Genomic DNA, 24,307 nt, shown 5'->3' with positions numbered 1-24,307 from the left:
TAAGATCTCAACTCTCATGCTTATCAAGATTAGCGACATCATTATCGCTTATCGTTTAATCAATATTGGATGATGAGTTACAACTCGCTTTCATACCCCGATTCTGACGGTTGATCGCAAAGCCGCTTTGGACGATCGCTAAATTTAGGCACGACCTCCCCCTGATTAGGATGGGAAAATGGCGTGTTGCTCTGGACGGGAAATCCTTATCCTCCCATGTAATCCCCTTTTTTCGTTTTTTTTTTTAAGTCTGACCCGAGTCAACAAAATCTGCTTTGACTCTTTCTGTACTTGCTCGACCTCTCTCTGCTCAGGACACGCACAAAATCCTCCGATCCACCCATCGCAGTTCGACACGTCACCACTCGGCTCACACGGACGGCAACGCGGCCCCACGCGTCCTTCTTTGAATGACCATTTTACCCTCAGTCGAGCCACGCGTCCCGTTATCGCAGCGGGTGCAGCGGAAAGCGAGGAGAAGCCTGATGCAGACGATAGGCACCGGCCCTCGCCCCTCTATAAAACGGCTTTCTGTCTACCCGAGAAAAGTGCCAACCGCGCATCCTCTTCCTCTTCCTCTTCCTCTTCCGTTTGAAGCGCTCTCTTTTACACCTTCCCCTTTCTCCCTCTCAAGGAGCGAGCAGTTTTTTCCGAACTGGCTCACCCTCAGGAAACTCTGGAGGAAGTAGAGCCCAGCAATTGCGGCGTCGTACGCGCCCTCTACGGAGCCCTGCGCATCCGCGACGTGGGAACGGTCCACCGGATCGTCGCCCCTGACCTGGAGTGGTGGTTCCACGGTCCCCCGACGCACCAGTTTTTGATGCGCCTCCTCACCGGAGCGTCCAGCTCGCCCTCCTCCGCCGCTGCGTCCGACGACAGCTTCGAATTCGTCCCTGACTCCATCACCTCCATCGGGTCCATCGTCCTCGCCGAGGGCTGCGACCAGAAGCGCTCCATCTACTGGATCCACGCCTGGACCGTCGCCGATGGGATAGTCACGCAGGTGAGGGAGTACTTCAACACGTCCCTTACCGTCACGCGCCTCGGGGGCGCCACCAGGTCCGAGATCGCTCCGGCTGCGGGCTTTCACCACTGCACGTCGATCTGGGAGAGCAACCTCTCGAATCGCGTCGGGAAGTCTGTGCCCGGTCTCGTCCTGGCGATATAGATCGATCGCGAACGACGGACCGACCGCTCGCGTGATCCAGGGTGGCCGTTACTAGGATAAAATAAAGTTGCGCGCGTAGCAACCGTCGGATTGCTTGAGGTCTGAAGGATGTGAACCCCTCGGTTCGCCTTCGTCTTATGTTAGTGATTTGCGTAATATAAAATAGAGGGTCTGTCGTTTCTGTTTGGCTGTCGTGTCGTTTTGGGGTCGTCATGGGTGGAACCGTTGTGGAGAAGCCCATTTGGTCTTGGTCTCGTCGAGATTTGTCGGTTTCGTGGAGTCGTCATGGTGTAATAATAAAATCGTGTGCCTTTTCAAATCTCATAAACGTCGTGCTGAATAAATATATATGTAAATTGAAATTTGTCGTACAAACTGCTTCCCTTTTACGTTTTAATTTCGTGGATTTCTTTAATTTTCTCGGGAATATGTGGTTGCTTAGAAATTCGTTCCCTTTGATTCAAAGTAAAGAGGCTTCACCATATCGCACGCAATATCCAAAAGCACAAGTGGCTTTCAATGCTACTCTCAGTCTCTCACCGACCCACCTGCCCCCTCCTTCACGTTTCCCCATGAATTGTCTTAAGAATATACTCTCTCTTTTTTTATACTTTTTTACAGCGCATCACGTCATCCGAGACAACAACCCAACCTCGACTTAAATAAAGTATATTTAGGTTCACACTATAGTGCACTTAATTCAATATTTACTGCCCGCGTTGTTTAGGCTACGCATGATAAAATTTATATTTATTGATTTCTTTAGGCAATGCATGATAAAATTTATATTTCTTGATTTCTCTGTTTCTATGTTCTCTGAAACAGGTTTGAAACAGAAATCCATTCTTAGTTTCGAAATAGAAATTGATAAATTGATTTCTGGTCAGAAATCAATTTCTGTTCCAGAAATTTTGTCATGCGCACCTTTATTTTTAACTTAAAAAAGAAAGTGTTTCATAGTAACCATCTGATATCAAAATTGGAACCTTTCGACTAATTTGCGTGCTTCTAAGCTTATGAGATTAAGAGTTGGATTTTTTTTTTCTTTTTTCACGAAATGAAGGTTATTAACTAGCCACATCTCATACGTAGATTATCGATATAAATAAGAGATATCTCAAACTTCTTTAAAGATATCCCAAGTTTAGAAAAGTCTCATTAAAAATATGGGAATATTATCAAAATAGTCTTAAACCTATTATAATTTTTTCAATTTAGTCATAAATCTCTTTTTTTGCCACTTTAGTCATAAACATTTTATAATTGTGTTAATTCAATCTATCTGACTAACGTTGACGTGAACGTCGATGTTAAAATTGACAATTTAATAATAATAATAATAATACTCTCTCTCTCTCTCTCCAGCGATGGCGAAGTCGCCCTCGCCATGATTGAGCAAGGCCCCGCCAGATATGATGAGGCTAGAACCTGCCCATGGCTAGCAAGGCTCACCCAAGCTAAAGGCTATGCAAGATTAGGCCTTTTGAACTCTAGCAAGACACAACCTTGCTAGATTTGGTGAGGTCAGGCATCATCGTGATCAATAAGACTTGACCCTTGCTAGATCCGGTTAGGACGAACCTCACTCAGCCATTAGCAACTATCACCAAAGGCTGTGCAAGATTGTGGTCTCTAGCGAGGTTGAGCCCCACCCATGGTTGGCAAGCTAGCCTAGTGGGCAGCCTGGGCAAGGTCGCCCAACCATGGCTAGGCTTCCCCAAGGTTAGCAAGGGACCTTCCCAGCCTTGCCTCTAGCTCATCATCAGCGACAACTGGCTGAAGGAAGGAGAAGGAAGTGAAGAAAAAAAGAAAGAGAAAGAAAAAAATTAATAAATATTCGAAAAATAAATATTATTAAAAAATCATTCACATTAGCACTGGCCACCCAAAACTACCTGCAAAAATAAAAAAAGTTTAGAACTGAATTGAACAAATTGCAATAAGTTTATGACTATTTTGATAATTTTCCTGCAAACAGCATTCTTTTGACATAAACAACGAAAATATGAATTCATTATATATCGGTTGTTTTCTTACATTTAGATATTGATTAAAATATTGTTCACGTTAGATCTTTTCATTAAAATAATTAACAAAATATTACATGCAATATTATTATACGGGAAAATTCCAAATAAATGCCCAAAATGCATTCATTTTCTCAAATAAAGGCTCGAAGTGAATCTTATTTCAAATAAAGGCATGAAGTAATCATATTAATATCAAAGAACAGCTTGAAGTAGTTATATTTGTCTCAAATAAGCTTTTAACCACACTGGCTTACTGGTTGTAAAAAAATTCCAGCTAACCAAAGGTACTTTTGTCAAAACACAATTTTGATTTAAATTAAGTTAGATTTAAAATTAAAAAACTTAAACTTAAAAAAAAAAAAAAAAGGCGAGAGGGGTTCCTCTTGCTTGTGGCCACCGCCCCATCACTAGAGGAGTGGTGCTGGTCGGCAAGGTCGCAACACTTGGGTGACGGTCAACAACCCTTGTCGACCGGAAGGGAGGGTCAATAGGCTCTCATTAGAGTCGAGAGGGGGCGGCAACCCTCTCCCAGATCTAGGCAACACCTCTAGTCGATGAGGGTTTAGGTGCTGATAACCCGATTGATGGGGCGACAGCCACAAGCGGGAGGGAGCCATCCCTCCGGTCTTTGTTCTTTTTTTCTTTTTCTTTTTCATTTAGTTTGTTTTTTATGAAAAAAAGAAAAAAAATTAAAAGACGAAATTGTCCTTATCAAATAGTGAGTTGAAGCATTTCTTTGAAATTGATATAGTAACTTAAGGCCCCTTATTTAAAAAATTGACAGCACTTTGAATTCTTATTTGAAACATTATTCACTTCGCACCATTTATTTAAAAACATGAGGACACTTCATGTCCTTATATGAAATTTTCCCAAAATTTTAATGAAATAGACAATGCATTGACAATTCAGAGCAAGATATCTACGGCGTTGGCATGAAAGGGGAAAATGGATTATGCCAATGTAATTTCTAGAAAATAAAGTTTCAAACTTAAGTTCGACAGAATAACCAACCATTGAACTTGATATTAGCAGTATATCTCACTAAAAATTAATCATTTTACCCGAAAGCGATTCCAAAGAAAAACATTATTCTTAGACACAAAAATTTTCGCGGAGTTTAGGTTGAATCAACTGAATATATATTTTTCTACTTGACAAAAAATGTTTTCTTATCAAAACCTAAATTTAGGAAAACAATTCCCTCTCTGAAAAAACTGGAATACATTTTCTAAAATATGAATAGCTATAAGATCTTGGACCCGAAATTTTACGCTTGGGCATAGAAACTCCAACATTGGTTCTTAGGTCTCAACGTTCAAGATTAGGTCTCCATGGCTAGACCCAAGACCTCCATTCTTGGGCCTGGCCACCAACACTCACACCCAAGTCCATCGAGGCCAGACCCAAATCCCTAGTGCTCGAATCCAATGCTCTAGCACCCAAACTTGGGTCTATAAAGGCCGTGGTCAGGTCCTCAACTCTTGAGCTTTGATCCCAACCCTCAATCTTAGGTCCACAAAGGTCGTGTGCAGGTCCTTGATGCTCAAGCTTAGGTCATCGGTTAATGAAACATTTGTTCTTTTAAAAGTATTTATTCAAAAAAATCGATTTTTTTTTAAGCTGTTAATTTTTTTTATTTATTTCTTTGTCTTTTTGTTACCAGCTAGCTCACGACCAGTGGCGACGGGGTGAACTCAGCAAGCTCGCAAACGGAGCCTCCATACAATAATCGAATGGGAGATGAGTGGGCCTTACACAGATATCAATTTGTTTTTGTCTTGCTAATCATGTCGAGTACTGGCGGTGGAAAATTCTGGAGGGCCATCGCAAGAGAATATGTGGTGGAGCATATTCCATTATCTTTTTTCGTCCATGTTTAATGCGTGGACCATTACTTGCTCGGCATATCTACTATTGACTTATAGGTTAGATTGGGAACCATCATAACTTATATATTTGATAATATATGTTCTAATACTGTAGAACCTCAAAGGTAGCTTTATAAAAACTACTATAAACTATTGCAACTTTAGAGGCGCTACATCTACGAGGGTTTTGTCGAAACGTTAAAAAGGTTGGAGCTCATTTTGTGATAGCCGAACCTGTCGGTACCGAACATCACTAGGCTTTCTCTGCCCAAAATAATGTAAAGACAACAAAAGAGGAACTGCCCTCTGCGGCGGGGAAAAAGGGTGTTTGGGTCCAGTCCATGTTGAGAATGTCCGGGGAAGCATATGTAATCTCGTATTTCATGAAGATTATTCCACGCATCTTTGCATGTAGTACTCCCTCAACGTCTTGTCCGTTTCTCACATCCGAATCTCAGAAAAAGTGCTATGCACGTTGCACGAGCGTCTGCTGACGATCAAGTTGAGAGAGAATCGTTCATCACCCATCACTCGGATTTTCACGGTCTTTTTCCCGGTGGATTTTGTCTTTCCAATTGTTAAATTTATGCACGAAAAAGAAGTTTTACTTTTGGACTTAATGCCAATATAGATGATGCCAATGGCTTGTCCATTCTGTTCGTGGAAAGTCGACTTCAATTCAAAAGTTAGTGGGTGATGATTGTCGCTGATAGCTACCCTGATAACCCACCATTATCAGGGATACCGGTTGTGAAGTCTCTGAAGTTTGGCCATTGTGGTGTCGAATCAATGTCCCCTGTGCTAATGGCTGTGAAGATGAGTCCGACCTTCCTCGACAAGCACAAAAGCGACTGCGGAAATCTCCATTTCTAACTTACTGTTGGCTTTGGAAAAGCTCTGAGGCATCATATTATCGTGGGGAATTGCTGTTACTGTCCATGTCTTCTCGATAAAAATCCTGGTCATGTCACTATCACAATCCCGAGTGACCTAACTTTTGAGGTCGAAATGCCTTTTCTGATGGTTGAGAATGAAAAAATAAAAAAATAAAAGAAGAAAAAATAATAATAAAAAGTTAGGTCACCCGTGTCATATGCTCCTTCTCGTTTAAGTGATTGAACTTGCTGGCTCTCGATTAAAAAAATAAAAATAAGATAAAATTTTAAAATTTGTTCACATCAAGATTTTTGACTAAATTAGTTAGAATAACTAAATTAGTAAATTATCAAATTTTTAGGATTAAATTAGTACAATCGAAAAATTTAAAATTGAATTGATAAATTATCAAAATGTTTAGAATTATTGATTAAATTGAATATTTTAAGACTTAATTGATACGAATTCAATAAATTTAGAATTTTTTTGGTTTTTTTTTCCAAAGAACGAGAGAGATTGGATTTGGACGCTACCCTTTAGCAACATGGAAGTGTTGCCAAATCAAAATTTACATTTCACCAAAAATACCCAGTTTTCTTAATTATTTCTCCAGGTTTCCTCAAAATATTTAGACAAATTTTAAGTTTGGAATCCCTCGTTAGTATCACGTATCAAGCATCGCGTGATTATTTTCCCTAGCAGACAAAAGCTTTTGCCATTGTCAAGGGAAAAGAAAATATGAAAGAAAAGGGAAAATTGAGGTTTATGAAAGTTGATCAAGGATAAGAATATCGTAAGATTTCGAGTGGGAATATCTACTTTTTAACAGTGAGTCATGGGAATTTGTTCCTTTGCAGCTCGAAAGTTTGGTGACCATACCCATGATAGGGCTATGAGAATACCTTCGACTTGCCACTTCGCGTTTCACCCACTAACACACAATTTGTCCCACCCCGAATCCCATAATCCCATAAGAATAGAGAATGACTCAGTCGTCATTTCACTTGAAGAATATAGTCTCAAACATAACCAACACTAACATGTTACATATATATTGATAATATTCATATCTAATAAAACGGGAAGTTGGTTACAGAATATATCTCCATAGTCCACACTCAACTAAACCCCACAAATATCGTTAGACCTATTCCATTATCTCAACTCAACTCACATCCAAAAACGCAACTACTAAAAGCTCCCCGCTAGTGGTGCTATTATCTTATTTGTCGCTAAATAAAGAACCTAAAAAAAAATTGGAGGGATAGAGGTGAGTAGTTATAGCTTAGTAAGTGCATATATCTTTTAAGCAAATCAAGCATTTACTATGCATATTTACAAAATCATACCAAAACTCAGTAACCAAACCTAGGATATAATATATATATATATATATATATATATATGTATGTATGTATGTATGTATGTATGTATGTATGTATGTATGTATGTATGTATGTATGTATATGTATATGTATATCAAATCAAATATGAGCTATTTCATTTCAACAAAGTTTTATGCAAATAAAAAATACTTATGTAATTTACCAACACAATTAAAATATCAATGGTCAAATCCATCAATCAATTTTTATCACACATTAATGATCTATTATGTTGATCAATCTCATGCTCAATATCCAATTATGACCACGACACAATGCTTTGTGACAAGTAGATCGAGATTCTCCTCTTAGCAAAATATCCACCTATAATGAGTTGGTGGCTCAACCTAGAAAGATATTCCCAAACTGATATGCATATTGAGAAATCCTATTCGGGTTCACAATGATAATAAACATCAAATCATCCTCTTTCAATACCAAAACTCAAATCCAGAATCTATATCATAAAGCAGAATATATTTCATAAATCAAACCATATATTTCTTCGCAACTCAACTCATCTATCAATACCTTTTGTAAAGTAATTCTCAAATCATTTCAAAATTTATTTCATAAATCAAATTCACAAAATAATATGAATAACCTATCAGAATTCCTTTCATAAACACTTCTTGAATCATTTTAAATACCAAATAGGGTAGCAAATACCCAATTTGAAGTTAAGTATCAAGTATGTCATGAACATTACTTTGGCCTTTTAACCAAAGCACACCTCATATATATTATGTCTAATCCTTTTTTCTTTCAAAATATGAGTTTATTAATCCGAACAAGAGATAACATCACTCACCTAAAAATGCCTAAAATCATTTAACATAATTGTACAAGTTGACGGTCTTGTAATCCTATCAATTAAACAAGAATCGACTTCAAAACTATAGAAAACGCTACATCAACTACGAATCAACTAAATTAAGCTCAAACATTGACAAAATGGCTCCCACGTGTCAACAAATTGCTTGTCCAAAGCGATTATTTAAAGCTACTGGCAACATGAGGCTCTCACACGAAACTCTAAAATTTATTCCCGTCAAACCCATGGCTCCATAATGTCACAATTCATGATTTTCATGTAAATTCACAGCTTAATAACTTCAAAACTGGATCCGATAGTTCAAATTTCATACAATTTCGAATTAATATTCTAATTCCAAAAATTCCTCTGGTTAGACAAACAAATAGCTTAAATCCTTACTTGCGAACCAAATAAAATCTTCGGATAAAAAAAAATCAAAGTAAATCCTTTTTCCCCCTCTTTTTCTCTTTTTTTCTTTATTTTGTCTTCCCTTTTTCTTTTCTCTTCTACGCGTGCTCCCCCTATTTCTGTTGCTTTTCTTTGCCTCCATAGTCCATATAAATTGTGGACTTCCGTCCCTTTTCTTTATTTTTTTAGTACTAAACTTTTTTGACTTTTTGACCGGTCAAAAGGTCAGACACGCACAAATGATACTCTAATTAATCCCATTCATCTGCTTTAAAGTGCTTGGCAATGTGGATAGGGAATTTATGAAGAAGGCTTGCCCTCTTTCTTCGCTTGCCATCTAGTCATGTATGGATGACTTTGAGAGGGTTTTGGGACGATGAAAAGTTATAATAGCGTTCAAATAATTGAGTTTTAGTGTAATTTTTTCAAGCAACTTTGAAGTAAAAAAATTAAAAGAAGGCAAAAAGAGGGGGCTAACGGAGAAGCAACGGGATCTTCCTTTTTGTCGGAACCACCCTCTTCGTCATTTACATCATCCTTCTAAGCTTCCTTGTTCAGATCCAACTTTGCGTGGATCTTCTAACTCCGAGCCTCTGCTGCTGACGGACAAGCGCAGCCCTCAGCTTCGGGTTGTCTCGCTCCCCTTTGTCACGTCCAAAACGGACTGCCCTATGTTCAACAAGCTAGTCGAGACAATGAACACTAACTGAGGACATAAAAAGAATATGCAAATATTAGCAAGAGCTAGATTGGAAGGAAACAAAATCATTAAAGTTGAAAGCATCATTATCAAGATGCTGAAAGCCAATGCTGGTCCTAAGTTGCATTGGGGCTTTCAACATTTGCAAAGCCGAACTTTAGTCAAAATGTCTTTGCGATTTTGCGATTTTATTACCAAACGCCTTAGCTTAGGCACGTAGGTCTTTAGGAGGCCCAAAGGTCTTTCCCAAAGCTGTGCCAAGCACGCCCTAATTCAATTAGGCAATTGTAGACCAAGCAAAAGCTTGAGGTTGTGACATGGAGCCATTCCTCGTGCATATATAAAAGCTGAAAATCCTCCTTCCTTATACATTAAACAGCCTAATTGGGTTTGATTTTGCACCCGGCCTACTACAAATTCTCTTGACTGGATTAGTCAGGAAGTAATAATGGCCCAAAAACTTTCTTGGGCTCTCGCAGCCTAATAAGGATGGAGTCATGTAAATAATCACAAGGCATGTGCGCTTCTTCCTAATGAAGCAGTTTTAAGAGGGTAATACTTTCAAAAACACCATTCCTTGAAAACAATATTTCTGAACGAAAATTAATCGATATCTTTCCCAAACAAACTTCACCCAAATTAAACTCAGAGGTGATGTCCATATTCGTAATTCACTCCTCCAACCAGGGTTGAACGAAAGTACCATCCATTTTAATAAGCGCGATTAGCTTGAAGTATGAATTTCATAATTTCGCTTGTCCTTATGTATGGTATGGACTCTAAAAACCTATGCAGACATTTACTTTTAGCGAACAAGCTGTTCAAATGAGGATAAAGTCAGTCCATTGTCTCATGCTCGGCACATTTCTCTTTCTCGGGAAGAAAAATGATTTCAATATAGTGTTATAGGCAATTACGATAGATCGGAGACGACAAAGTTGTGAAGGATACACGATTTACTAAATCATAAGATACGCTGCTTAAATGATTCATAGGATGAGTTTGAAGTACGAGATCGGTACTTTGTTCCAATGATCAATAAGAATGGTTGTAAGATTTGCATCCACGAATTTCATATTAGCACTAATCTTCGTCGAGGAAAAACATATAATTTGGGTAACAGTGGCGTCGTGCCGGCTGGACTTGGGCTCCACCAACATCGCGTTATTCAGCCACAGCCGTTGAATGACCATTCCAGCACCGCGGCAATTCTGTAGCTTTTGCCGACCCTTAACATCGTGAAAGAGAGACAAGTCAACAAAGAGCATACTTTAAAGAAGCTTTTAGCAAAAGAGAAATTCCCTTCCGACCATCTTTCCAAGCACCTACGTAAAGCATCCAGTTCTTCGCCCTCCACATTCCTTCGCTTAAAGCAAAACCTACAGCGTTCGTCTTCCTCGGCCAAACAGGGGACTCATTCGGCTCCGTCGATTTTCACAGCCCGCCGTCGCAGAAATGACTAACGTACGGTAGTCTACAGTTACACGTTGTTGCTTTTTGATACTCTTCCCCGTTTGCGGGCTTGAATGATTTGGTGGCCTCTTCGTTCTTGTTCTTGTTCTTGCGAGTAGGTGGTGGAGTTGAAGGTGGGTCTGCACTGCGAAGAGTGCATCAAGAAGATCCTCAAAGCAATCAAGAAGATGGAAGGTAATCTCGCTCCAAGCGTAGTAACATGCTCCGAAATGACAGATTCTTCTTCTTTTACTTTGGAAGCAGCCGAAACGCTTGTGCTTGTGTTAATTCGCAAAACGAATCGCAGATGTGGATACCTATGACGTGGACGTGGAGCTGAACAAGGTGACCGTGACCGGAAACGTGACGTCGGAGGCAGTGATCAGAGCGCTTAACAAGATCGGAAAGCAAGCGAGTCGCTGGGGATCGGACGATCAAACTACTTAAAAACTATGGAAGTTCTTTCGCGCTAGGGATCGATCGATTGACGGGGACAATCGCCAGACTCCAGACTCCAGGTACAGCAAGAGGGGATTAAACTAGCTTATGGTCGTGAATGGTCGAAATTCGAAGTTGTACGCTATTTATCCGCCACTGATAATCAGATCCGCGTGTGAAGTGCCATGTATATGAGCGGTTTCCTTGTCGCCGATGATCGAATTTTCCAATTTTTTTCCTCGAATTTCGTTGGTGAATTCAGTACATATTCCAATTACATGAGCTAAAACAACAGTCAGAAGACGACACCTAAGAACAGAAACACAAGACGCCTCTATTTACAAAAGCAGTAAGCTAACAGTAGCTGAATTCAAATTCAATTCACGGCCGAAACGCAATGAACTCGACTCGGCCTTGTTCCAGCCCACACCCAGTGAGTCGAACTCGAACCTAGCGCGGCTGCTGAATCGTCCTCGGGCAAACCCTCGAGCTGTTCACGATCTTCGGCGCCTTCTCCGCGTACCTCGGCGCGCGAGCCTCGCGTCGCGCCTCCTTCCACTTCAACCCCCCGATCGAAACCAGATCTCCACAGTACCCACTCCATTCCTCCTTTCCCTCTGCAAAAAAGCAGCAAAAAAAAAAAAAAAAAAAAGCCATTTTTTCAGTTTCTTTTCTCGACCCAACCCACGAAATGGTCGGATCTCAACCTCGCCAGAAGTTTCGGGTCTCGAGTACTTACGGTCGGCGAGGGCTTGATCGCAGTCGTCGAAGAGGGAGTCGAGGTCGGGGAGGGCCAGATCGTCGTCGTCGTCGCCGGCGGCGGAGAAGAGGTGGTCGTCCTGGGGGTCGCAGAAGCGCTCCTCCAGCCAGTAGTCGCGGAACCACGGGGAGGTGTGGACCAGGGCCCACCACTCGTCGGAGAAGTCCTCCACCGCCCGGTACGCCAGCGGCACGAACAGCGGGGCGTGGGGATTCAGCGTGGAGGGTGTCGGGAGGGCGCTCGTCCTCGAGATCACGTCCATTGCCGCCACTTCGATGCTGCGCGCAGAAACCGGAAGCGAAGCTCGGTCGTGGTTGTTGTTACAGGTTAGAGGGAATCGGCGGAGGTGGAGCAACAAAGCTTACGAAGCTAAAGAAGATAAGGCGACGCTAGCGTACCTTCGAGCCCACCGTCGTTATATAAAACTGAGTAAAAAATATTATCATTTTTTTCAACGAGTTAGGTGGCGGCCCACGGGAAAAAAGAGAGAGAGAGAGGGCACTACGATTTTCTTTTTCTTTTTCAATCCACTATTAAAATATCGATATACTATGGACAAATAAAGAAATGATTACAAATTATGGAAAACTCCATATTCATACATGAAATTTCAAATTGATATATATGTGATAAATTAAATCTTATATTGATTGTCAATTTTACCCTTCGTTCGATTACAAATATATTTATGGTATTAATATAATTTAATAAAAATCAATGAATTTAATTTTTGGTAAATTTGTCATATATATTAGTTTAAAATTTTCGTAATATTAATCTATAAAAAAATCTTAATATCGTTATTTGAATCATTCAAGCGAGATATATCAAACCGTCTTGAATCAAATGAATTAAGTTGAACGAACTATTGAAAGATGGCCGAATAGGCTCTCTTAACTCTCTCTAAAACATATAATGCACGCCTAACTGTTGGTTATCATAGCCAATGGACAAAACTTTTGTTTTTTCTAATGCTAAAGAGGAACGAAAGCTATTATAAATACTGGCCAACATATTCACTAAAAAAAAGGACAAAATGGACAGATAATGCAGTAAAAGAAGGTCGTTTAGACTACAGGAGCGTGGGGCCCACGTGCAAAGAGTGTGTGTGGGGCCCGGCGGCCGGTCCAGGAAAATGCCAGTGCGCCGCACCCGCACCCGCACCCGCACCGCACTCAGTTTTGCCCCGGCTGGATGCCGCAAGCGGTATCAAAAATAAATTCCGGCTTTCTATTTTCCTTAATTTTCTCCGTCCTTTTTCTTTCTGAAATATCCTGATACTTATCGAACATTTTCTGGAGAATTTAATGACGCGTAAATGGCGACAAGATGTGAAAGATATTCGCCCACAGCCTTTGTTCGAAGTATCCATATCTAACGGACCAGAATGGACAAATACTATTCTTTTCTTTTTGGAAGTTGGCCAACTGAAAAAGTCGGATGGACAAGATTGTGGCAACGAATTGCCACGTGTTGCGGGATCTTATGCTTTCCTTTGTTCCTATCCACATCATAGGTATTAGCGCGAATCCGTTTCCCCACGTGACACGTCATCGTTCTCATCCATTTGTCACGTGACTCCATGCCGGAAGAAAAGGACAAGCCCACAGGTCGTCGAAAGATCACCATTTCTCTCTCCTAATATAATTCAAAAAAAGATAAACAGTTAATGAATATTAAAACAATTACATAACGGCGTTCTATCTATTCTATAATTCCTTTGGCTTAGAAAGTTCCCACACCATCTATAATAGACAAGAGTTCCAAAGTAGGACATAACATCACATATGGAGGGATTGGGTGTAATTAGTAATTTTGGCATTAGAAGAAATTGTTGGCCGATAATTATTCCAAAAAGATGATATCACTTTTACAAGAAAACTACTCATATATTCGACAATGCAAGGAAAGTCATTGATATAATGCTAAACATCATGAATATTTTTGAAAAATGAATAACTACATAAAAAAAAAAAATAGTGTCTTCTTAAGAAAGAACTCTAAGAAAATGAAATACTCTGTCAATCAATACTAACTAGAGATGAGAATGATTTCAAGTAAAACTTATAATCAGATAATCAGACCGGCAAGAACTTATCCAATTCTAGATTCTAATGTATGCATGATGGATTTCGGTTTCAAAAAATTACAAAACTCACATCTACAAATATCTATCTTCTAAGTTCTAAATAGATAGAACCTTGAATATGAAATAGGTTTTTGTGTTTTTTTTTTTTTTTTATTTACATCTTTACAATGCATAATATGAAATTACTGATATGAGTATCTATTTTATAACTAAAACTTTCATTTTGTTAATATTTCATATTATTTGTGTGCCTAAATATAAATTATGGTTAGTAAATTGTATAAATAAATGGTGTTATTAAATGCGATAAAACACTACAGTCATTCAATTAGTAATATAAGTGGAACCTACATAGACCATGAAACCAATTTTGAAACCTATGACACGATAAGTCATTTTACGATATGCAAAGTAGATTCAATGTTTTAGAAAATGAAGGACACGTTGTAGGTTCAAAATTCCAAATGAAACCTATATGAAATTTGGAATCGAAATTTGGAGTCACTCACCCTAGTCATAACTTAACTCTTACTACATAAATATTTCATAAAAAAAACTTAATTGTATTTTGTTATCTCTTAACTATTTGGGGATATTTACACTTCCATGATCTCATAGAATCATTTTTTTTTTCTTTTGGTTGTTGAATCTCTTCTTAATTGTTTAATGTGTGATATTCTAAATCCTTGTTACTACCGAAATCGAAATGATATTTGGATTGATCAGTAGATCCTTCCAATTGGCTAAGATTAATTATTTGAATAAAACTAGATAATGTAAAATCATATCAAATATTTGACATTACATTTCGTACCTCGCTAAAAAGCCAATCTTCATTTACCAACCTCACATTGTCTAACCAAATCCAATTATCTCTCGATATGTTCCTAAAAAAATATGATTTAGGGTGGATTCTTCCCCAACTAAGGAAGACGTGGCTTTTTCCATCTGATTGCTCTCTAAGAAGGATATTGACATTTTGAATGATTCAAATAAAGAAACACTTACAATACGTCCTTTAGCTTAGCTTATTCATGTTTTTTCTTATATTCTATTTTCTATTAGTTTACATTCATTTTCTTCACTCCCACACGATGAAAAAAAGTAAAAAGTCTTAAGAAGCAAATGATCAAATTTAACCGCTGTACATTACTAACATCAAGAAGTGATATAATCAAGAATTTCAAGTGACCGACCGAGTCGCTAAAGTAGTTAAAATGGTGATAAATCACAATTTAAAAAAAAATGTCCTATAGAAAGTACATTTATTTCCAATCCCCAATAAAAGTTAAAAAAAATAAATAAATTAATCCATTATAATTCTCCGTTAGTTGGGTTAATGGATCCTTCAATTGGAAATGATAAAGGAATATAGCCATGAGATGATCATGATTCTTTCATCGATACATCTATCATATTCGTAGACCTTGAAAGATGAGAACCAATTATGTGCTATTCACATCGAGAATTCAAGTATTATATACGTCATTAGTCCAATACTTCATAGTAACTATCCATGATAAGGAGCTTGCAAAATGCATTTGTTTATCAAAAGAGATTCGTTGTTCCCAATCATGCTTATATCTGTTTTAAGCAACATGTTTATACCTATGGTCAAAACTGGTTGTTTCGTTCTCTTATTCTAACTGTGAGGTATGAGTCAAAGGAGCAAAAATAGAAGTTATGTGCTGAGTCGGGGGATAGCATTTCTCCTATGCTCGTCCATTGAGTTTTGAACCAAACATGTGAGAGATAGATAGAGAGGTAGGAATTTATTCGAATGAACCACACTCCTTCGTATATATCAAGATTCAAGACTATTGATGAAAAGGGACTGGGGAAGTTTGAATCTAATTCCTTGAGCGATTAATAGAGCGCAGTTAAAATTCTTGGAGAGTGCTGCATTTGTGCGTTGAAAATACAACCGAGCTTGATGTCTACTCTAGAAGTCAAAAGCAGCAAATAAGAAGCCGAACCAAGAGCGATTTTTTCCCTTTTTCAATTAACGAGGATGTCCGCGACTCTCCGAGCACGTCACTATATTTTGATCGAATGCAACGATCTCCCCATCCCACGACACCCGAGCAATTATTGCCAAGGCCACGAGCCAACGTTCTCAAGGGCGTTCGAAGAGAGAAGCGCACAGGTGTCGAAAGCTAGACCCATTTTTGCGTGCGCGTGCTCTTCTCCTTTCATCTGCATCGTAACACCAGGACCAAACGTTGCAGTAAAAGAAGCCAACGGCATCCGTATAAGCCGAAGTGTAGGGGAAACTAGAAGCGGCTCTCCTCCACAAGCCCTCCAACAATCCTCACTTGAAGGTCAACCGTGCAAAAGTAGAAAGCCAAAATGCTTGGCCCTCTCAACCCCTCTCTCTCTTTTTCTATCTCTCTCTAGCTCGGCTTTTTTCACTTCTGGTGTCCTTCTTTTGGGTCTTGTGAGAAACAACAAAAAGCGTTAAAACGTGAAGGAATGGATCAGTGGGATCGTAAGGAGGATCTTTCAAGAACAATGGACCATCTACTGTTAATGAACAGGACGCTCATGTGCCAGCAAATGTACCAAACAAGCGGGAAGAGCATATGGCTCCGGGAGAACCCCCTGAATCTCCCGACCCCGCTCCTCATGTTTCAGCTCACTATCATCTTCTTCGTCAGCCGGCTCGTCCACCTCGTCCTCAAGCCGCTCGGTCAGCTCACCATCGTGTCGCAGCTCCTCGTACGGTCCCCATCTCTTTCGTCTATCTTCGATGTCCATTCGATGTAGTCGTCGTCACTGTCGATGCATTGATGCTGAGAACGCGTCGTGAACGATGCATGCTAAAAACTTTTAACAGCTCGATGCTCATGTATCTGCCGAAATGATGATAGGGAGGAATTCTGCTGGGACCCTCCGTTTTAGGCCGCAGCAAGGCTATGGCGTCGATCATATTCCCCGCGAGGAGCGAGACAATCATCGAGACGTTCACGATGTTCGGCGTCATGCTCTTCCTCTTCTGTCTCGGGGTGAAGATGGACCCGGCCACGATGCTGCGGCCGGGGCGCAAGGCAGTCGTGATCGGCTCCTCCATGTTGCTCTTCTCGTTGGTCGTCCTGCTCGTCCTGGCTACGGTCCTACAAAACCACGTCACCATGGGCTCGAGCCTTAAAAAGGCATTGCCGTATGTCGCAGGCGTGCAGGCTCTGACGGGCTTTCCGGTCATCTCCTCCCTGCTCATCGAGCTTAGGATCCACAACACTGACCTGGGCAGGCTCGCCATCTCCTCGTCCATGGTCTGCGACGTGATAGGGATCGCATTGGCGGCCATAGGGACAGGGATCGGGGATAGTGGTGGTCGCGCAGCGGCGTCCGGTTTATCTATCGCATCAGCAGTAGCGCTTCTGCTGATTGTTGTTTATGTATTTAAGCCGCTGATATTGCGTATGATACGTGATACTCAGCCCGGGAAAACCATCGACGATGCCACTTTGATGTATGTCGTAGTGCTCGTCCTCTTGACGGGGCTCGCCGGTGAGAGCGTCGGCCAACACTATCTCGGCCCTCTATTCCTGGGCTTGATCGTCCCGGACGGACCGCCGCTGGGCACGGCCATCGAATCGAGGCTAGAACTCTTCACATCCAGCTTGCTCTACCCTGCGTTTGTGTCGGTGTCAGGGTTACGCACCGACCTGTTCCAAATTCGCTATGAGTCTCTCAGTATCCTTTCTGCTATGTTCGGCATCTCCGTCCTCGTCAAATTAGGGGTGGTAGTATCGGCCGCGCTCTTCAGCAAGATTCCCTTTCGAGAAGCCTTTGTTCTCGGTCTCATCTTGAACGTAAAAGGCATAATTGAGCTCGTGCTCTACAACGTCTGGCGAAATGGCCGGGTAATCTCTCATTTCTGCGCATGCAGCCGTTGATTTCTGCACTTACATAGTTCTAGAAGATGTCGGATTCGAGCAGCCCGTAGATGAACGAAAACACGTGTTTATGTAACGTCAATTGCTTTGCCATCATGTTGAGATAATCTGAAGCTTGTGTATGGCAGGTCCTAACGACTGAACTGTTTTCCCTGTGTGTAATATCAACTATACTGGTGACAGGAATCGCAACCCCTCTTGTGAAAGCCCTCTTTGATCCTTCAAGGCAATTCATATCCGCCAAACGATCTTCGATCCAGCATAGCAAGCCCAATTCCGAGCTCCGGATTGTCGTCTGTGTCGACAGTCACGACAGTATCCCAACAATCTTAAACCTCCTAGAGGTATCCCATGCTTCGGAAGAGAGCCCAATCGCAATCATGGCAATGGTGCTGGTAGAGCTCATTGGCCGAACCACCACCATGCTCGTGTGCCACAGCGATCGAGTCATCGACTCTAGTTCAATCACGTCTGGGCACATTATTAATGCTTTCAGGAACTATGAGCACCACCGCGAAGGGCGTGTCACGGTGGAGACGTTCACTGCCATATCTGATTTCGATACCATGCATGTCGATATATGCCAGGTGGCCCTCGACGAGAGAGCGAGCATCGTGATCGTCCCGTTTCACAAGCAGTGGGCTGTCGATGGCCAAGTAGGCAAGGTAAACCGACATGTCCAGATCATGAATCTACATGTCCTAGAGCAAGCGCCGTGCTCGGTCGGGATCCTCATAGACAGGGGGATCGTGAGGGGCACCCTTCCAATCCTGACGAGCGAATCCACATTCCACGTCGCGGTCCTCTTCATCGGCGGCCCGGATGATGCGGAGTCACTTGCCTATGGTTCCCGGATGGCAAAACACGAGAACGCCATCGTAACGGTCATTCGCTTCCTTCTCTTCGGGAGTGAGAACACGAAAGACCGGAGGATCGACACGGAACTGATCTACGAGTATAGGCATATCAACATGGGAAACGACAGATTCGTCTATGTGGAAGAGGTGGTGAGAGACGGGGCGGCCCTAGCTTCATTCGTCGGAAAAATGGTGGACGGTTACGATCTGATACTGATCGGGAGGCAGCACCAGGCCTCCCCGATTTTCATGGGGCTCGAACAGTGGAGCGAGTGCCCCGAGCTCGGCATCCTCCCCGATATGCTCGCGTCACCGGACTTTGAGAGCACGGCCTCAGTCCTGGTGATTCAGCAACAAAGAGTAGGAGGCACTCTGCTGGCTGGCCACGCCGTGCAGTCTGCGATCTATCCTAGGGATCAGGCATTCGCTCCGACCACCGGCCCTCGGGACGAGGCAGGGAGATCGTCATGGAGCATCTCCATAGATAAGCGAGGCAGGACTTGAGGGAAGTCTATTTATCATGTTCCTTTCAGCCCTACAGATCTAGCTACTCTAGGTTGAATGTTGCTGTTTCCTAGTCTTCGACTGACTGTTCAAATGGAAAGATGGATCAGTCATGTTGCTCCATCCCGGAGGATATAATATTTAGCTGGCTTAATCAGAGATAAATGATATGACTGTCGACATAGATGCGCTTTCTCATATGTAATCGGGTAAATACCGCGAAAATCCTAAATTGATACATCTTATGACAAATTTATCGTCGATCATTATATTTATGATAAATTTACCCTTTATTAGTTTCATTTAAATTAGATTAATATTACGAATAATCTCAAATTGATATATTTATGACACGTATCTTCTAACTTAACAATTTAATATTAAAATTTAACGGAAACTAATGGAGGAGTAAATTGCAATATGATCTTGGGAAACGCATGTTATAAAGTATTTCATATTTTTAATGAATTTTGGGCATAAATTTTAGAGTTCCCTGTTGATAAAAATTAGTATATGCAATTACTTGCCTAAATAGAGCTATTGTGTATATTAATTTAGAAAAAAAACATGAATATTAATTCCCATGTTTAAAATATGGGGATGTATAATTAAAAAAAAAAATTATTTGCCCAGAGGGGATAAATATTTTGAAAATTATATGTAATTCCTATCTATATTAATATTATGGAGATGTATGATTTAAAAGATTTGTTTGCCCAAATGGGATGAATCATTAACAATTATATGTAATTCTCCTTATTGTTATTTTATAAATTTCATGTTGTGGAAAATAATTATGCATTATACACTCTGCCCAAATAAAAGGTTATAATATATTAATTATTTTTCTTGAATTTCTTATTGCTCATAATTGAGCATTATGTGTAACAGACAGTTACATTTATTATAAACAACAATAATACCACAGTTGAAATATTAACTTAATCAAATATTATACTGTTAAAGACTTGGTACCAAAGGGAGACATTGTCATTGAAAATATCATAATCGAGTTTATGTTGGCTAATCCTCTAACAAAAGGCTTATAACCCATTTTGTTTAATAAACATGTAAAGAATATGAGTGTTTTAGATTCTTTTGATTTCTTTTGTTAGTTTAAGCTATATAATTTGTATTTCTTGATATTATAGTTATATGTAGATTGATAATGCTTTTATGATGTTTATTAAAGCATTTATTTTAATGATTGTTATTATTAATTCTATTGTTATCATTTCTCTTGTTGATTGGGAAATTGAAGTATAAAACAGTATTTTTAAACAAATTTTGGTTTAAAGACAGTTGGATGTCACTAATTATGATGGATTGTAATATAGTCTTGCAAGTTCATGTTGTTTATAAAAAAAAAAAAAAATTTTGTGTAAAAAATTATTCACATAAACAACTAATCAATAAGCATAGCAGAATTAAAACGTACATGTTTGAGTCATTGCTTCACTTGAAGAAAAATTGATCACTTTTTTTTTTTTTTTGTGACCTAGGAACCCCGCACGGTGGTAGCCGGAGAGTAAACCCTGGGAAGGCACGCAGAAACCACCACCCACGCACCCGGGCAAGGCACCACAAACGCTTCAGCCTCCTCCTCGCGGGGGCGAACCTGGTTCTCCTCGGTGGAGAACACAAGCTCTACCCTCTACGCTGCAACGGTGGGTGGTGAAAAATTGATCACTTTGATAATCATAAATCTACTAAAATGCTCGATCTTCCTCTCTATGACCTATTTCAGTATAACAACTTTCAATTGGATTTAAAACAACTAATAGGTGTAACCTACCATTTTATAAATTAGAGAGAGGACCTAACAAACCCTAATCAACATCGTGTCAACTAGATCATTCTCATCATAGGCTTCAGTTAAACATAATTACTTACACTTTGCTGCTCAACTAGGCCCGTCATTAATAAATGCCAATACCCAACTTAATAACATCACTATAAGGTTTAACAAATATTAAAATATCCATTAACCCGATTATTTAAGATATAAAGTTAATTAATTAATGTAAGTCTATATTATCGAAAATTATCAACATAAATTTGTCGCAAGTGTATCGACTTAAGGTTTTTAGTGATCAAATTTTAGTTTGGGATGATATCATTATGTAATTCCATTTTTATGGCAACTAAAGAGCGCCCTACGGATGGATAGCTAAGAGGAGCTAAGAGGGGCTCACGGTCCTTGTTCCCATGTCCAAAAATATCCTCTTATATCAATAAATTTTATCTTACGAAACATATTTTTAAAGTTTTTAAATAATTTTTTTGTCTCAACCTAACTAATTAGGTCTTCCATGTATATGTAGTCTTAGATGAACAGGAAACTTCCACTTTCGGTATGAAATTCAATGTGTCATGACAAACAAGTTAAAAATTTACCTTGATTGATTTTTTTACATGCTTTATTTTTTTAAAGAAAAATTATTAAAAAGTCATAAATCTATTATATGGCAATCAAGTCAATTCTAAATTTTAAAATTATGCCAATTTAATCATAAATCTTTCATTCATATTAATTTAGTCAAAAACTTTTTAACGATTTGCCAAACTAGTTTTAAACACTTTAGCAAATTGTTAATTCAGTCATTCCAGCTAGTTTTTGTAGGATATCGCTGACGTTGCGATTTAGTCAATGTCAACTATCTTATATGAAGTAGTTGACACTAACATTGTTGTAAGCGAAACGATTGATGCTAATGTGGATAATTTTTACTTTTAAAAAAAAAGATTTAATTTTTAATTTTTATTTTATGTTTTCTTTTTTCCTCCTCTTCTTACTCGAGGTTAGTTTGGGCTCGGTCAACCCTCATTGGATTGGGCAAGGGCTGTGACCCTCACCTAAGGGCTTGTGGGGTAACGACCCTTGCTTAGTTATTGGTGAAGGTTGTCGGCCTTGTGTAAAAAGAGGAAAAAAACAAGAAAGAAAAATAACATTTTGAAATTTTGATTTTGATTTTATTTTAAAATTATTTACATAAGCATAGGCTACGTTACAGTAGGTGGCCAATGCCAACTGAGCTATAATATTAGCAATATTCGATCTAAATTAGTTAGAATGATTAATTTGACAATTCATCAAATTGTTTATGATTAGTTTGGCATATCATTAAAACATCTAGGATTAAATTGGTATAATTAAAACGTTTATAATTGAATTGGTGAGTTACCAAAATGTTTGTGATTGAATTTTCACAATCAAAAATTTTAGAATTGAATTGATTACTATATAATAGGTTTATGATTTTTTCTTTTAACAATTTTCCCTTATTTTGAAGAATCACTCATCAAAATTTGTGAAATTTCCTTTGTATTCATCATCTTCACTACCTATTAAAAAAATTGAACATCCAATCAAACTTATTGATTGCGTTTCATTCTTAAAGTACTTTACAATAAGATATAAATGTAATTGTTAACTCCCGTGATTTCGAGCTTCTCAAATCTCAGTACCACCAATTTTTTCGCACGAAGCAAAATTCCCGAGCTACTCCTTATAATCTGTTTCCCCTAATCTTTAATTACATTAGTTTAAAACCTCCACTATCTCTAATCCGGCAAAATCGGCCCCTATTTATTTAAGTTTTCAAATAAGATTCCAAGGCACTCTTTATGAAAAAAATTTGAATAATTTGAAAAATATTATTTTAGAAATAATTATTTATATCGCTCACAAATATGAAGAAGAAAATATTTTCATAGACTAGGAAAATATTCTATGAAAATATTTAAATATAAATTATATCGATAATGAAAATATTTTTATTGATAAATTATTTGAAAAATATAAGCGATCATTTTATTTATTTTTTCGAAACAAATGTACCATAAACAAATGTACCCTAAATCATTTCATATATTTTTGTTCAGATATTTTGGTACATTTCGATAATTGGAATTTGGAAAAATTCTCAAAAGCATTTTTGGCACGCGTTGCACCATGGCTACTAAAGAAAGTTCACGTAAAGGGCGTGTGCAAGTACAGGGAGCAGAAGGTCTAGAGACAAGTGTAGCTTCTTGTTGCTCGCAGGTCATGTTCTATTTATCTAAAAGTAAGTTGGAAACGATTTATTAATTTTTGGAACTTGAAATTAGTTTGCATAAATGAAATCTAAAAATTACTCGTGTCAATCGGTTCCAATCGATCAATTTTTTTTATTTCGCTTTTAGTTAATCAAAATGATTATTTGTCAAAAGCAATAATCCATGAAAATAAGCACATACACTAAAATAAATAATAAAAAATTCAAAATACATAATTAATCTTTATCGATTTCTCATTCTGGATCTGATTTTTCAGTTCTTGATTTGATTCTTACTCAGAATCTGATAATTGAATTGATAAAAACAGGAACACGAAAACGATTCCTATAGCTGGTTCAATTGTTCCCAGTTTTACCTCTAAAATAAGGGATTAACTTCTAGTACTAGCACCAATTAAGGGCCAAAATAGAAATAACAAAAAAGAAAAAAGAAAAAGAAAAAAAGAGCATCAATATCAAAATGGGCAGTGAATCAGTACTAGTTCCAACGCGAAATGACACGATTGCCCTCAGCAAGAAATGATCGGGAAATCCGTTGATGTGACTGCCCCACGATCTCCTCGCCCCTCGGGAGCGGCCACGCGTCCGCGGCTCGGCGGGGATATGAAAAGATCAGGCCGGCGCCCGGCGGGGAAAAGCAAACGCCTCGACGGGGACAAAAGAGTAAAATCCCACGCCCCACGCCCCACGCCCCACGGCCCACGCGCCCCACGCGCCTCTCCATACGTAGAGGGTGAGGACTCGTTTCAAGCAAGGCGGGGCTCGCGCCTCGTTTGCTTTTCCACTTCACCACCATTTTTGGCAACTGCTCTCTCGCCCTCTCCCTCTCCCTCTCTCTCTGCCTGCTTTTGCACTTATAAAAGTAGTCTGTTCGAGCTTCAGTGCAAGCTCACAGGTTTCTCCATTCGCGGTCGCTCGTCGAAGCGTCACGGTTGTCTCGCGGCAGCTTCAGCTCTCGGCTTTCGTTCTCGGCATCGTGCAGCTCGCTGATCGGC

The 24,307-nt window shown here is 39.4% G+C and overlaps 4 protein-coding genes across 4 annotated transcripts; 3 read left to right on the top strand and 1 right to left on the bottom strand.

Moving 5' to 3' along the window:
- The first annotated feature begins 538 nt into the window (after window positions 1–538).
- On the top strand, window positions 539–1,543 carry LOC104454432 (senescence associated gene 20). The gene has a single exon (XM_010069271.3). It carries the CDS (start codon window positions 821–823, stop codon window positions 1,166–1,168), a length of 348 nt encoding a protein of 115 aa, XP_010067573.1. The 5' UTR covers window positions 539–820; the 3' UTR covers window positions 1,169–1,543.
- Window positions 1,544–10,508: 8,965 nt separating this feature from the next.
- LOC104454431 (copper transport protein ATX1) lies at window positions 10,509–11,357 on the top strand. Its single transcript, XM_010069269.3, has 3 exons — window positions 10,509–10,719; window positions 10,827–10,902; window positions 11,015–11,357. Exons 1-3 carry the CDS (start codon window positions 10,711–10,713, stop codon window positions 11,152–11,154), a joined length of 225 nt encoding a protein of 74 aa, XP_010067571.1. The 5' UTR covers window positions 10,509–10,710; the 3' UTR covers window positions 11,155–11,357.
- A 10-nt stretch (window positions 11,358–11,367) lies between these two features.
- LOC104454430 (protein EARLY RESPONSIVE TO DEHYDRATION 15) lies at window positions 11,368–12,313 on the bottom strand. Its single transcript, XM_010069268.3, has 2 exons — window positions 11,885–12,313; window positions 11,368–11,762 (listed from the first exon to the last, which is right to left on the bottom strand). The coding sequence occupies exons 1-2, from the start codon at window positions 12,165–12,167 to the stop codon at window positions 11,596–11,598; spliced, it is 450 nt and encodes a 149-aa protein (XP_010067570.2). The 5' UTR covers window positions 12,168–12,313; the 3' UTR covers window positions 11,368–11,595.
- A 3,990-nt stretch (window positions 12,314–16,303) lies between these two features.
- LOC104455917 (cation/H(+) antiporter 15) lies at window positions 16,304–19,398 on the top strand. The gene is made up of 3 exons (XM_010070621.2): window positions 16,304–16,757; window positions 16,865–17,860; window positions 18,022–19,398. The coding sequence occupies exons 1-3, from the start codon at window positions 16,467–16,469 to the stop codon at window positions 19,252–19,254; spliced, it is 2,520 nt and encodes an 839-aa protein (XP_010068923.2). The 5' UTR covers window positions 16,304–16,466; the 3' UTR covers window positions 19,255–19,398.
- The last annotated feature ends 4,909 nt before the right edge of the window (window positions 19,399–24,307 follow it).

The sequence above is a fragment of the Eucalyptus grandis genome, chromosome 7 (assembly GCF_016545825.1).
Source record: "Eucalyptus grandis isolate ANBG69807.140 chromosome 7, ASM1654582v1, whole genome shotgun sequence".
Lineage (NCBI taxonomy): Eukaryota > Viridiplantae > Streptophyta > Magnoliopsida > Myrtales > Myrtaceae > Eucalyptus > Eucalyptus grandis.
This window is presented reverse-complemented; position numbering and strand designations above follow the sequence as displayed.